Raw genomic sequence first — 14,010 nt, forward strand, 5'->3', positions numbered from 1 at the left:
GATGTTTCTTCAACTTGATTGGAGTCCACCTGTGGTAAATGTAATTGATTGGACATGATTTGGAAAGGCACACACCTGTCTATATAAGGTCCCACATATGACAGTGCATGTCAGAGCAAAAACCAAGCCATAAGGTCAAAGGAATTGTCCGTAGAGCTCCGAGACAGGATTGTGTTGAGGCACAGATCTGGGGAAGGGTTCCAAAACAATTCTGCAGCATTTAATAGTCATGGTACCATTTGAAAGAAAACACTTTGAAGTTTGTGGAAATGTGAATTGAATGTAGGAGAATGTAACTTAATAGATCTGGGAGAAGAAATACAAATACCACCATTTTTGAAATGCAAGAGAAATGTCACAGAGCCATCACTCTGTTTGCAATTCCGATAGTGTCCACAAGATGTCAGCAGTGTATGTGCAAAGTTTCAGATGGATAACTTGATGTATGAGCGAACTACAAGACTTACTGTGAAGTCCCCAGGTACAGTTGGGAAAATCGTGAAGGGGACATTCACATTCATTTAACATTTTTCTGCAAGAATATCATCAAATCTGGATACTTGGACTTTGATTTAGCTTTCCAAGTATTACTAGCCATATTATAAATTCAACATTTGCAAAACAAACAGTTTTCATAAATTCATAACTCTGAATATCATTATAATTTTTTTCCAAAATGAAAAGGCATGCTGTCGTACAAGGTTACTAGCTACATTTTACAATATATACATGGTTTCCGGATACTCCCGTAAAGCCCAGCTCATTGGCTATCTAGCTAACTTTGTTTGACCCCGATTGGTGCTTATTTGACAAAGATACAGTCGTTCAAGTGATGGCCGCCCGTGTCATCGGCGTGCCATGAAGGCGTCGCTCTCTGACCAAATATGATGTCCATTAGGATATACTACACCCTTAATGATATAGTAAAGTCTTGTTACCTTTTAGGATCTCTGTGTAATACATACGAATGTTATTTGACTCGTTGAAACAACGTTTAGGGTGAGATTTTCACAGATTCCTTTCTTTGCAAATAGAACGAGTGGAAATACAAAATTGTTTGTGCATGCTATATGGACCTTTTTAGGATATGAAAAATTATTTTATCTAACAAAACAACACTTCGTGTTATCTCTGGGACCCTTTGGATCATAAATCAGAGCAAGATTTCAGAATGTAAGTACACATTTCACCTTCAGAGATGAATTTCTCAAACCTATCGCAATGAAAAAAGTGTTTTGTTGTTAGGAGCTCTCCTCAAACAATAGCATGGCATTTTTTTGCAGTAATAGCTAGTGTAAATTGGATGGTGCATTTATATTAACAAGAATTTAAGCTTTCAGCCGATATAAGACACTTATATGTACCGACATTTGTTGTTTCTCTAAAATCTGCGATCTTGATATAATGTGCTGCATGATTTACAACTGTCCAGTTGACGGAACGCCGATTCTTAAGAAGTTTAAATGGAAGAAGTTTGGATCGACCAAGACTCTTCCTAGAGCTGGCCGCGCTGCCAAACTGAGCAATCGGGGGAGAAGGGCCTTGGTCAGGGAGGTGACCAAGAACCCGATGGTCGCTCTGACAGAGCTCCAAAGTTCCTCTGTGGAGATGGGAGAACCTTCCAGAAGGACAACCATCTCTGCAGCACCCCACCAATCAGGCCTTTTTGGTAGTGGCCAGACGGAAGCCACTTCTCAGTAAAAGGCACATGACAGCCCGCTTGGAGTTTGCCAAAAGGCACCTAAAGGACTCAGACCTTGAGAAACAAGAATCTCTGGTCTGATGAAACCATGATTTAGCTCTTTGGCCTGAATGCCAAGCATCACGCCTGGAGGAAACTTGGCACCATCCCTACGGTGGATCTGAATACTTTCCGATTTCACTGTACATATAGTCATTGAACACTGGTCACTTTAATAATGTTTACAGAACGTTTTACAGACTTCGTATGTATATACTGTACTCTAGTCAAGGCTCATCCTATATAACTGCCGCTGTACACATATTTTCTTTTAATGTACTGTCCATACTGTCTATACACCATCATGTGTGTGTGTGTGTGTGTGTGTGTGTGTGTATATATATATATTATTCCGTTCTCTGACATTGCTTGCTCTGATATTTTTTTATTTTGAGGATTTGTTGTGTATTTTTAGGTATTAGTGCACTGATGTAGCTAGAAACATAAGCATTTCGCTGCACCTGCAATAACATTGGCAAAATATGTGTACGAGACCAATAAAATGTTATTTGATTAAAATTGATTTGGATGATACTAGAGAGCATCAGATAATTTAAGAAGTAGATATTCTATTCCTCTCGGCACATTTTACAGTAAGGTTAAGGGTTATCTTCGGGTAAAGAGATAGGAATTGGTTAAGTCTAGGGTAATGGTCTGGATATGTAAGAGCATAGTTGTTGTGTACTGTTAGTCTTGTAGAAATACAGCTGTAATATGTCTAATCAGCATCACTACTCTGGACGGTTCTGACTTAGATTATGTGGACAACTACAAATACCTAGGTGTCTGGTTAGACTGTAAACTCTCCTTCCAAACTCACATTAAGCATCTCCAATCCAAAATTACAACTAGAATTGGCTTCCTATTTCGCAACAAAACATCCTTCACTCATGCTGCCAAACATACCCTCGTAAACTGACCATCCTACCGATCCTCGACTTTGGCGATGTCATCTATAAAATAGCCTCCAACACTCTACTCAACAAATTGGATGCAGTCTATCACAGTCCCATCCGTTTTGTCACCAAAGCACCATATATTACCCACCACTGTGACCTGTACTCTCTCGTTGGCTGGCCATCGCTTCATACTCGTCGCCAAATCCACTGGCTGCAGGTCATCTACAAGTCTCTGCTAGGTAAAGCCCCACCTTATCTCAGCTCACTGGTCACCATAGCAGCACCCACCCATAGCACGCACTCCAGCAGGTATATCTCACTGGTCACCCCCAAAGCCAATTCTTCCTTTGGCCGCCTTTCCTTCCAGTTCTCTGCTGCCAATGACTGGAACAAACTGCAAAAATCATTGAAGCTGGAGACCCATATCTCCCTCACTAGCTTTAAGCACCAGCTGTCAGAGCAGCTCACAGATTACTGTACCTGTACATAGCCCATCTGTAAACAGCCCATCCAACTACCTCATCCCCATACTGTATTTATTTATTTATCTTGCTCCTTTGCACCCCAGTATCTCTACTTGCACATTATTATTAAGGGCTGGGTTATTATTATTATTCTTCTGCACATCTGTGTCTAATTGTGTCTAATTGCTATATCTAGCTATATATAATTGCTATATTGTAATTACTTCGCCACCATGGCCTATTTATTGCCTTACCTCCCTTATCTTACCTCATTTGCACTCACTGTATATAGATTTGAATTTTTTCTACTGTATTATTGACTGTATGTTTACTATATGTTTGTTTATTCCATGTGCAACTCTGTGTTGTTGTATGTGTCGAACTGGTGTGCTTTATCTTGGCCAGGTCGCAATTGTAAATGAGAACTTGTTCTCAACTAGCCTACCTGGTTAAATAAATAAGTCAAATAAGTCAAATAAATAAGTCAGCAACACTGACTTCCCTATTCAGACATGGTCCTTGAAGTATGTTTTAAGTGAAGTAAAACTTCTAGCATCATGCAAAAGGTTGTTTCTTTTTGCGAAGCCACTTTCTCTTTCCTTCCTCTCCTCCACTTATACTCTCAATGTCTTATGCCATAAAAAGTCAATTCTGGTCTCTTTGTGGAATTTAGACCTACAATAACTTTCAAATCGTTCCCCACAATATCCACCATAGTCAACCGTTCTGAGGATATTCTAATAACCTCCCCTCTATGTGTGTCAATCATTCAATGTCAATCATCTTTTCTTCTAATGAAAGATTTTGTCACTTTCATATTCTTTCTTCTTTAGAACCCACAAACCAAAATGGCTCTTAACCCCTCCGTCAGGACAGACTATCTATTTTGAGATATAAAACGTCAGCTGTGGTCACCATCACATTGATGGGTTTTTTCAAGATTTTATGAACCCAATTTAACCAATGGAGGAGAAATCCATCTTTGGGTGGCAGGACGGCTGCAGCACTTTAGAGCCATGATCCATTTAACGCCTGAGCTCATCCGTTCAAATTTAATTGAAGGAACCGTCCTCTTCTCCTCTCCTCCTCCCTTCCTTTCCTCCTCTTCTCCTCCCTTCCTTTCCTCCTCCTCTCCATCGAGCAGAGAGTTAGTTTGAGCAGGAGCACGGTATTATATTCACACAGCATCCTTGAGTTCTGATATCCCAATCTCACAGCGCCAGTTGTTCTGTAAACACCAGAGAGAATCTCACAACATCAGGAACCATCTGTGTCCTTGGTTTATTCCGTTTGACATCAGTACTATGCATGATCATGTGATTAATATATGCTGTGGAATGCAAGTGCAACACATGAAAACGGAAATGTAATAATCATGTGGAGTTTTACCGAAGTCGTTAACTCCTGCTCAGTTCTCCTGGCGTGAACAGAGCCGCATATATTGTATGGAGTTTCACCCCTGCTATGTTCCTCTGACGTGAATGCAGCAACCTTGAATCATATGGAGTTGCATTGCAGGTCTACAAGTTATTTAAGTCAGTTTTGCCATAACACCCAATATTTTGTGAGAAATTGTCTATTGAGAGAAACTCAAATGTGTGTGTGATTGGATGGATTCACTTTACACTGTCCAACAGGCAATGAAAACATAGGGTACATTCCAAATACCACCCTATTCCGTACATAGAGCACTACTTTTGTGACATACCCGTAGTGGATGGATGATAACAGCAGAGCCACAGCCATACGTATCTACAGGATCATTTGAAGCAATGTGATGATGAGGATCAGACAAATCGATACAGGCAACCAACTGGATCTAGTGACTCCCTAGGCTCTACAGATAACATTCCCATGCAGTCCCACAGAGCTCAGATACATGCTTTCCCAGCAATGATTTCATCTCCCGGGTTTGAGGAGTTGAAATAAAGCCGTGGAAATTAGGTAGTGGATCAGATAACAGTAGCACACCAGACGTATGTTGTTGATAAACTCTGTCTTTCGGTCTGCCTCCCAAATGGCACCCTATACCCTAGCCATATGGGTCCTGGTCAAAAGTAGTGCACTAAATAGGGAATAGGGTGACATTTGGTTTGCATATTCTGTTTCTGTAGGGCACGAAGACAGCCAGCCAGGCTGGCTAGTACAAGTGACTGTGGTACATTAGGCCTTGGTGGCCCTGTCACAATCATTGTAGCGTAATGTGTTTGTTCCGTATTTGGCAATTCCATCCAAAAACCTTTGCATGTCACCTCAACTCCCTAAACCAACCCTCTGACTAGCTTTATCTTCTTCCCCTGGTTCCTCATCTCTTTCACTTTCTCTCTCTTTCACTTTCTTTCTTTCTCTCTCTTTCACTTTCTTTCTTTCTTTCGTAATTTCCCCCTCACTTTCTTTCTTTCGTCCTCTCAGATACTCTCTTTCTTTCTGGCTCTCCCTTTCTGTCTCTCTCTCTCAATCTTAATTCCCTTTATTTCTTAATTACTCTCACTCTTTCTCTCTACCACATTCTCCCCCCCCTCCCCCTATAGCCAAAGGCAATCTAGTGAGTGAGGAGTCCACGTATATTGAATACCAAACTACCTCATAACTTCCACCCAGCAGCCCCCCAGAACCAAAGCACATCGCTGTCCCCACCTCTACAAACACATAAACAATATGAGCGGTCTGTACGCCTGCTGAATGCCAAGTACCTAGGGCTAAATGGAAGCATTTATTGCCCCTTTTAATTATCAAATACCAAGATGTCACTGACTCTGAAAAACATTTCCCAGTCAACAACCCTCTCCCTGGAACTATGTTGTAATTAAGTGGGAAGCGAAGTGATAGTGTAATCCTGCTCCACATTGGGGTTGGGTACCAATTAAATGGCACTGTATGTGCATTTTCTTTTGACCAGAGACCTATGGGCCCTGGTCAGTAATAGTGGTCTATATAGGGAATAGGGTGCCATTTTGGATGCAGTATTGGTACTCCTTTCATGTTATGTGTATTTGGCAAGAGTGTCACAGAAAAATGTGAGTAGGAGGAAGTTTATAATTCTCTTGCTTGTTTGTTTAGTTGTTTGTTTCAAGGAGGCTGTTGCCCTGGTTGCTAAGCCTAATTTGCAGCAGTATGATTATGCTGTTTAATTATGTAGAAAACCGTGTAGAGTTTATTTCTACATTAGCCTAGAATTAAATGAGAAAATATACCACCATGGTGACCCCAGAATAACAGAACAAAGTCCTGGAGAACCAACAAAACCCAGTGCAAGTGACATTCTCCCACGTCATATTTTCGGGTCCTGTCCCCTAATCTTTTGAATGGGCTTGGCAATTATATCATCAAATTTGTGAAAACGTGGTCATTTAAGATATATCTGAAATGATATTAGTGTTCGTGGATCTGCTAGATGTCTTTTTACGAAGTTCTTGCACTGAAGACCACTAAGGCCCATTGTCAAGCCTGCCCTGTAATACTCAGCTAAATCCACTAAGGTCCATTGTCAAGCCTGCCCTGTAATACTCAGCTAAATCCGCTATGGGCCGCAGGAAAAGTAGTGCACCAAATAGAGAATGCAATCTAACTATTGTTATTCATATGGAAGTCAATGGAGTATTCTGTGTGTACTCACACTTATCCTCCTCCTCCTCTTCTTCTTCTCCTTCTCCTGCTCCTCTTCTCCTTCTCCTCTCCTCCTTGCCTCTCCTTCTCTCCCTCTCTCCTCATCTCCTCTAGGTGACTAACACCATGGGTAGCATGGAGAGTGGTCTGAAGCAGCACCTGGCGAGGCTGGATGAGATCTTCGCTACGCGGGGAGACTACGTACAGACCCTACGCTTCATGCAGCAGATGGCTGACAACGTCATCAAACAGTTGTTGGGCCTGCCTGACTGGGACACGGCTAAAGTAGACCTGGCCGCTGTCGCAGACCAAACCGCATACGTAGAGTACTACAGGTATAGACCGGACAAAACCACATATAGACCGTGTGTGTGTGCGTGCATGTTTGTGTGCGTGCGTTCGTTCGTGCTTGTGGGCGTGTGTAAGTGTTTGTGTGCGTGTGTGTGAGTTAATGAATGGCTCTCTTATCGGTAACCCATCTCACCCTGTGCTCTGCATGTTCAGATAGTTTTTACAACGTTTGCACAACAATAATACGACCTTATTGAGTTCAGATGAAAACATAGACCAGCTGAGAGCCTTCACATTCAGTGAGTTATTACTCATGTATCCAATTCCCTGTGATGGTGTTCAGCTTGACTCTAAATTTGGCTGAGATGCACACAGTAAGAGTGATCACTGAAGAGACAACAGGCACCAGGCACATGGTCCTACATCCTGCTTATACTGTACCCTCTTGAATGCCAAGAGAAGAGAGGGGGGAAGAGATTGAGGAGAGAGGGAGACTGTGATATGAGAGACAGACAGAGAGCGAAAGAGGAGTGATGGAGAGAGAGAAAGAGAGAGAGAGGAGGAGAGTGAGAGAAGAAAGACACAGAGAAACAGAAAGAGATTGAGGGAGGGAGTGAGAAGGAAGGGAGAGAGAGTAATGGACATAAGATGGGGTAGGGTTGGGGGGACATAGCCATAGCTTTCAGAGGATGAAATATTAATGCGAATGGATTTGAGCTCATCCATTATTAAATCATCTGGACTGGATCTGTTCCTACATGGGCTAAAGCCAGAGACCACTGACCACAGTTACAGCACTGCTTCTATTCTGTTCTGACTGGAGCAGATGCCTTCAGATGAGGGCACAGAACACACATCGTCAGCAAAAAGTAAAGACATCAAGCACACAAATAGCCTACTCCATGTCTATTCATACACTGACACACACACACACACAGTCACACACGCGCTCACTCACGTACAGCCTACACCATGTCTATTCATACACTGACACACACACACAGTCACACACGCGCTCACTCACATACAGCCTACTCCATGTCCATTCCTAAACTGACCAGACCTCAGCAGAAATAGTTTTTTTCTTTGTAGTTTATTTTGAAAATACCAACTTTTCAACTGCTCAAGGTAGACGAATAAAGAGAATCAACTAAAGGCAAGTATTTCCTTTGACATTCAAATACAGGTCTCAGAAAAACTATAATACATGAAGGTTATTTGAATATACGGTGCATTGGAAAGTATTCAGACCCCTTGACTTTTTCTACATTTTGGTACATTACAGCCTTATTCTGAAATGGATTCAATTGTTTTTTTCTCTCATCAATCTACACACAAGACCCTATAATGAAAAGCCCAAAACGGTTCATATAACTTTTGGGACTTTTATTAAAAAGAGAAAACAGAAATACCTTATGTAAATAAGTATTCAGACCCTTTACTCAGTACTTTGTTGAAGCACCTTTGGCAACAATTTCAGCATCGAGTCTTCTTGAGTATGACGCTACAAGCTTGGCACACCTGTATTTGGGGAGTTTCTCCCATTCTTCTCTGCAGATCCTCTCAAGCTGCTCAGGCAGTCAGCTCTAGGAAGAGTCTTGGTGGTTCCAAACTTCTTCCATTTAAGAATGATGGAGGCCACTGTGTTCTTGGGGACCTTCAATGCTGCAGAGATGTTTTTGTACCCTTTCCCAGATCTGTACCTTGACACAGTTCTGTCTCTGCATTCTACAGACAAGTCCTTTGATCTCATGGCTTAGTCTTTGCTCTAACATGCATTGTCAACTGTGGGACCTTATATAGACAGATGTGTGCCTTTCCAAACCATGTCCAATCAATTGAATTTACCACCGAACGTAAATTATTTGAAAACAAAAAATCTAACTAACTGATTGGATTCGTTTAGAAAATGTATTTTATTGTATGTTATTTATCTTTGTGTTGCATAAGATTAATTAATTCATAAATCTATCAATATACATGCACAAACATAGATATTGAAACAAACATTTCTAAAAAATCAACCTGCACTAGAGCATGCTGGGAAATATGATAATGATGGGCGTGGTTTTACATTTACATTTAAGTCATTTAGCAGACGCTCTTATCCAGAGCGACTTACAAATTGGTGCATTCACCTTATGACATCCAGTAGAATAGTCACTTTACAATAGTGCATCTAAATCTTAAAGGGGGGGGGGGTGAGAAGAAATACTTATCCTATCCTAGGTATTCCTTAAAGAGGTGGGGTTTCAGGTGTCTCCGGAAGGTGGTGATTGACTCCGCTGTCCTGGCGTCGTGAGGGAGTTTGTTCCACCATTTTGGTTCAAAGTGATGTGTATGAGATTCAGGCCTGTGTATTAGGGCCTGTGTATTAATGCGAGGCCCTCAAAATGAAGCCTTATGAAATACATATGGTATTGTGTTAAATATATATTTTTTATATATAACATATTATTTACTTACGATCTCACTTGGTGAAGTCTATAGGACACAAAAATGGATGAATGCAACAACCATGTCTCTGTCCTTAACAAATACAGTCATGGGTGGTACCTGTACAATTTACTCAAATAATGAATAATGCTTTACACTAAGCAGTGTTAATTTAACACTATTCTGGTGTCTATATGGGTCCACAGACTCAACACTTTCAGTGTTGATTTCACACTGTCAGTGTTCATTTGTTTGTGTTTTAACACTGGAAAACTGGGCACCTGTTCAGGAGAATAGAAATTTACAGCATGTTCAGAGAAATAGAAATGTATTGTGTAGATCAAATATGATCTACTGTCAGACAGATTGAAATATTATATGACGTTGTGTGTGCTATTCATTATATTCCAATCTGCAACATGCAGTTCCAGATGCATCCCCACCATTAGTTGAAGGTAGCAAATCCAATAGTTTCTGAAAAGTAGTCACTTCCTGAGGTCTGTATTCAAATATAAAAAAGTAGTCGCTTTCTCAGATCTGTATTCAAATATTTTAAAAAGTAGTTGCTTTCTCAGATCTGTAGTCAAATAGTTATCTCCAACGGAACTGTTTGTTCCACCAAAAATAGTGACTTTCTATGAAGCATATTTATATCCCAGGTCTGACACTGACATACACTCACACAAATATGTCCACATGTTCAACCAATCCTCCACTGACATACACAGAGACATCCAGTGTGATGTCTGACGGTATGCGTCCTATTGGGTTAACCAAAGGGTCCTAAGTGTCAGCCAGTCGTGTGTAAGCTAGGGACATGAGCCAGCCAGCTGACTCTCATTTGGGTTGCAACTTGGTTGGCTGCTCCCTCAGCTGAATCTGCACATTACTGTAACCATAGAAATAGAAGTACTAGCTCTGCACATTACTGTAACCATAGAAATAGAATTACTATAACAGTATTTTCATTCAAGTCAATGTTCTCTGGTGGGTGGAACGGCGGCCATATTGAATGTACCCATAGGAATAGGCAATGAAGATAAGATAAGGGAGTTATATTTCTGTGACTGTAACACTGTCATTCTCTCTGTCGTCTAGGACCTAGGTGCCTCACCTACCTGCTGCTACTGATCCTAGATCTGTTACGCTGTTTCTCTGACTCACTGACAGACTGACTCTCTGTCATTCTCCCTCTGTCCTCTAGGTGGCTCACCTACCTGCTGCTACTGATCCTAGATCTGGTCATCTGTCTGGCGGCTTGCCTGGGCCTGGCCAAGCAGTCTCGCTGGCTGCTGACCACGTGAGTAGCCTACTGCTCCTATTTCTGTTCTGTTCAATTCTTTACTATATTGTTTGGTCTGTCGATGCACTTGATTGAATTGGCTGCTTGGAGATTTGCCATGCCCATTTCCAAGAAATATACGTTTGTGGTTGATTGAATTGACTTGGAGTCGTGCCATAACTGCCATTTCAAGACCCCCAACCCCCCACAGAATTTCAAGAGTGTTACTTGACCTGTTTTATGCATCTTACATAACTTACATGAATTACAAATGCACTTGACTGAAATGGAAAAGGGAAGCCTTTTTTCTTCCTCACAGCCCGGTCTGGAATAGCTTGAATTATTTAGTTCTTCGTTTGTTGTGTGAAGCTGTTTCAAGCAGGGGTAGGGAAGCAGGAGAGCAACCAACTTTTTGAAGGGATATGTTGAAGCGAGAGCATTTCTATGAAATATAAAATAATTACTAAATGTACATCTTCACACACATACAACCTCCCATCTCATCTCAGTATTTATAGTCATCAATAACGATTTCCACTATAAGTACTCCAGCTCCTGCTGTACTGTGAGAGGGATTCCACAGGGCATGTAATGCATCACTCTGTGCACACACAAACACACACACACACACACACACACACACACACACACACACACACACACACACACACACACACACACACACACACACACACACACACACACACACACACACACACACACACACACACACACACACAGCATATAGTAAGCATGTACTCATCCAGTCCCTCTGTGCTCCGTGCTCACCCACGCGCATAGCTTCCTGTCTCTTTCAATCAGTCATTTGGGCTGAGAACCAGGCTTATATTATATCCTCAACCAACACCCCCTTAACACACACACTTCAATGAGTCAATGAGTCAGGCCTCCCAGGGGAGTTTCGATCCATTCCATTCCACTAGGCATTTTACACATTTGAGATTAATTACAGTTGTGAAGGCCTGCTTGTGGGGTTTGTGATGTGTGAACGGAGGTTCTTGTGGGCGTCAACCCCATTCTTGGTGCCCGGGGATAGAGAGAGGAGAACTTTAGGTAGCACACAGCACCTATGGTTGTGGGGCCTAGCTGTGCAGAATATCCCAAACGGCACCCTATTTCCTATATACGTAGTGCAATAATGGGACGGGCATTTTAAATAATTTTACTATTCGGATAATATCATGACGTTTTTTCGTATGTCCGGATAGTCTAAAAACACGTTTTTTTGTGACAATGTTTAAACTTGGACACCTGTTTGCTGCGCAGCCTGCCAGACTCAGAAGAGACGGTACACAATGCAGCAGGGCTGGTGGTTTTTCATTTTTACATTTCACCAGTAGGCCAGTTGAGAACAAGTTGTCATTTACAACTGCGACCTGGCCAAGATAAAGCAAAGCAGTGTGACAAAAACAACAACACAGAGTTACACATGGGATAAACAAATGTACAGTTAATAACACAATAGAAAAATCTGTATACAGTGTGTGCAAATTAATAAGTAAGGAGGTAAGGCAATAAATAGGCCATAGTGGCAAAGTAATTACAATTTAGAAATTAACACTGGAGTGATATATGTGCAGATGAGGATGTGCAAGTAGAAATACTGGTGTGCGAAAGGGTAGAAAAACAAAAACAATTATGGGGTGAGGTAGGTAGTTGGTTGGATGGGCTATTTACAGATGGGCTGTGTACAGCTGCAGTGGTCGGTACGCTGCTCTGACAGCTGATGCTTAAAGTTACTGAGGGAGATATAAGTCTCCAACTTCAGTGATTTTTGCAATTTGTTCCAGTCATTGGCAGCAGAGAACTGGAAGGAAAGGCGGCTGAAGAGGGTGTTGGCTTTGGGGACAACCAGTGATATATACCTGCTGGAGCTCGTGCTACGGGTGGGTTTTGCTATGGTGACCAGTGAGCTGAGATAAGGCGGAGCTTTACCTAGTAAAGTCTTGTAGATGACCTGGAGCCAGTGGGTTTGGCAACGAATATGTAGCGAGGACCAGCCAACGAGAGCATACAGATCTCAGTGGTGGGGAGTATATGGGGCTTTGGTGACAAAACGGATGGCACTGTGATAGACTGCATCCAAGTAGAGTGTTGGAGGCTATTTTGTAAATGACATTCATTTTGGATTGGAGATGCTTAACATGAGTCTGAAAGGATTGTTTACAGTCTAGCCAGATACCTAGGTATTTATAGTTGTCGACATATTCTAAGTCAGAACCGTCCAGAGTAGTGATGCCAGTCGGGCAGGCGGGTTCGGGCAGCGATTGGTTTAAGAGCATGCATTTTGTTTTATTAGCATTTATGAGCAGTTGGAGGCCAATGAAGGAGTGTTGTATGGCATTGAAGCTTTTTTGGAGGTTTGTTAACACAGTGTCCAAAGATGGGCCAGATGTATACAGAATGGTCGGCTGCGTAGAGGTGGATCAAGGAATCACCCGCAGCAAGAGCGACATCATTGATATAAACAGAAAAAAGAGTCGTCCCGAGAAGTGAATCCTTTGGCACCCCCATAGAGACTGTCAGAGGTCCGGACAACAGGCCCTCCCATTTGACACACTGAACTCTATCTGAGAAGTAGTTGGTGAACCATGCGAGGCAGTCATTCGAGAAACCAACGCTGTTGAGTCTGCCGATAAGAATACAGTGAATACAGTCGAAAGCCCTGGCCAGGTTGATGAAGACGGCTACACAGTACTGTCTTTTATCGATGGCAGTTATGATATCGTTTAGGACCTTGAGACGAGCTCGGAAACCGGATTGCATAGCGGAGAAGGTACTGTGGGATTCTAAATTGTCGATGATCTGTTTGTTCACTTGGCTTTCGAAGACTTTAGAAAGGCATAACAGGAAGGATATAGGTCTGTAACAGTTTGGGTCTAGAGTGCCTCGCCTTTGAAGAGGGGGATGACCGTGGAATGAGTGCTGCAGGATGCAAATTTCAGTTTGAATCTGACTGTGTATTTTGGTTCCTAACTTCCCTGAAAAGTTGCATATCGCGGGGACTATTCGATGCTAGTGCAGTACACCACAGGATGTTTTTGTGCTGGTCAAGGGCAGTCAAGTCTGGAGTGAACCAAGGGCTATATCTGTTCTTAGTTCAACATTTTTTGAATGGGGCATGCTTATTTAAGATGGTGAGGAAAGCACTTTAAAAAAACAACCAGGCATCCTCTACTGACGGGATGAGGTCAATATCCTTCCAGGATACCCGGGCTTTGAACCGCATCACAAGAGACATGCCAAACAGGAGATGTATAAAAATATATA

General features: G+C 42.0%; 1 protein-coding gene across 2 annotated transcripts in view; it reads left to right on the top strand.

Annotated features, from left to right (window-relative positions):
* LOC118402895 (protein tweety homolog 2-like) overlaps positions 1 to 14,010 on the top strand; it is a 114,798-nt gene that overhangs the window by 69,561 nt on the left and 31,227 nt on the right. For both annotated transcript variants that reach the window (XM_035801251.1, XM_035801252.2), the window contains exons 4-5: positions 6,825 to 7,045; positions 10,642 to 10,737. In XM_035801251.1, coding sequence (XP_035657144.1) covers positions 6,825 to 7,045; positions 10,642 to 10,737 — 317 coding nt within the window. The remainder of the gene's footprint in view (positions 1 to 6,824; positions 7,046 to 10,641; positions 10,738 to 14,010) is intronic.

Source organism: Oncorhynchus keta, chromosome 24 (genome assembly GCF_023373465.1).
Source record: "Oncorhynchus keta strain PuntledgeMale-10-30-2019 chromosome 24, Oket_V2, whole genome shotgun sequence".
Lineage (NCBI taxonomy): Eukaryota > Metazoa > Chordata > Actinopteri > Salmoniformes > Salmonidae > Oncorhynchus > Oncorhynchus keta.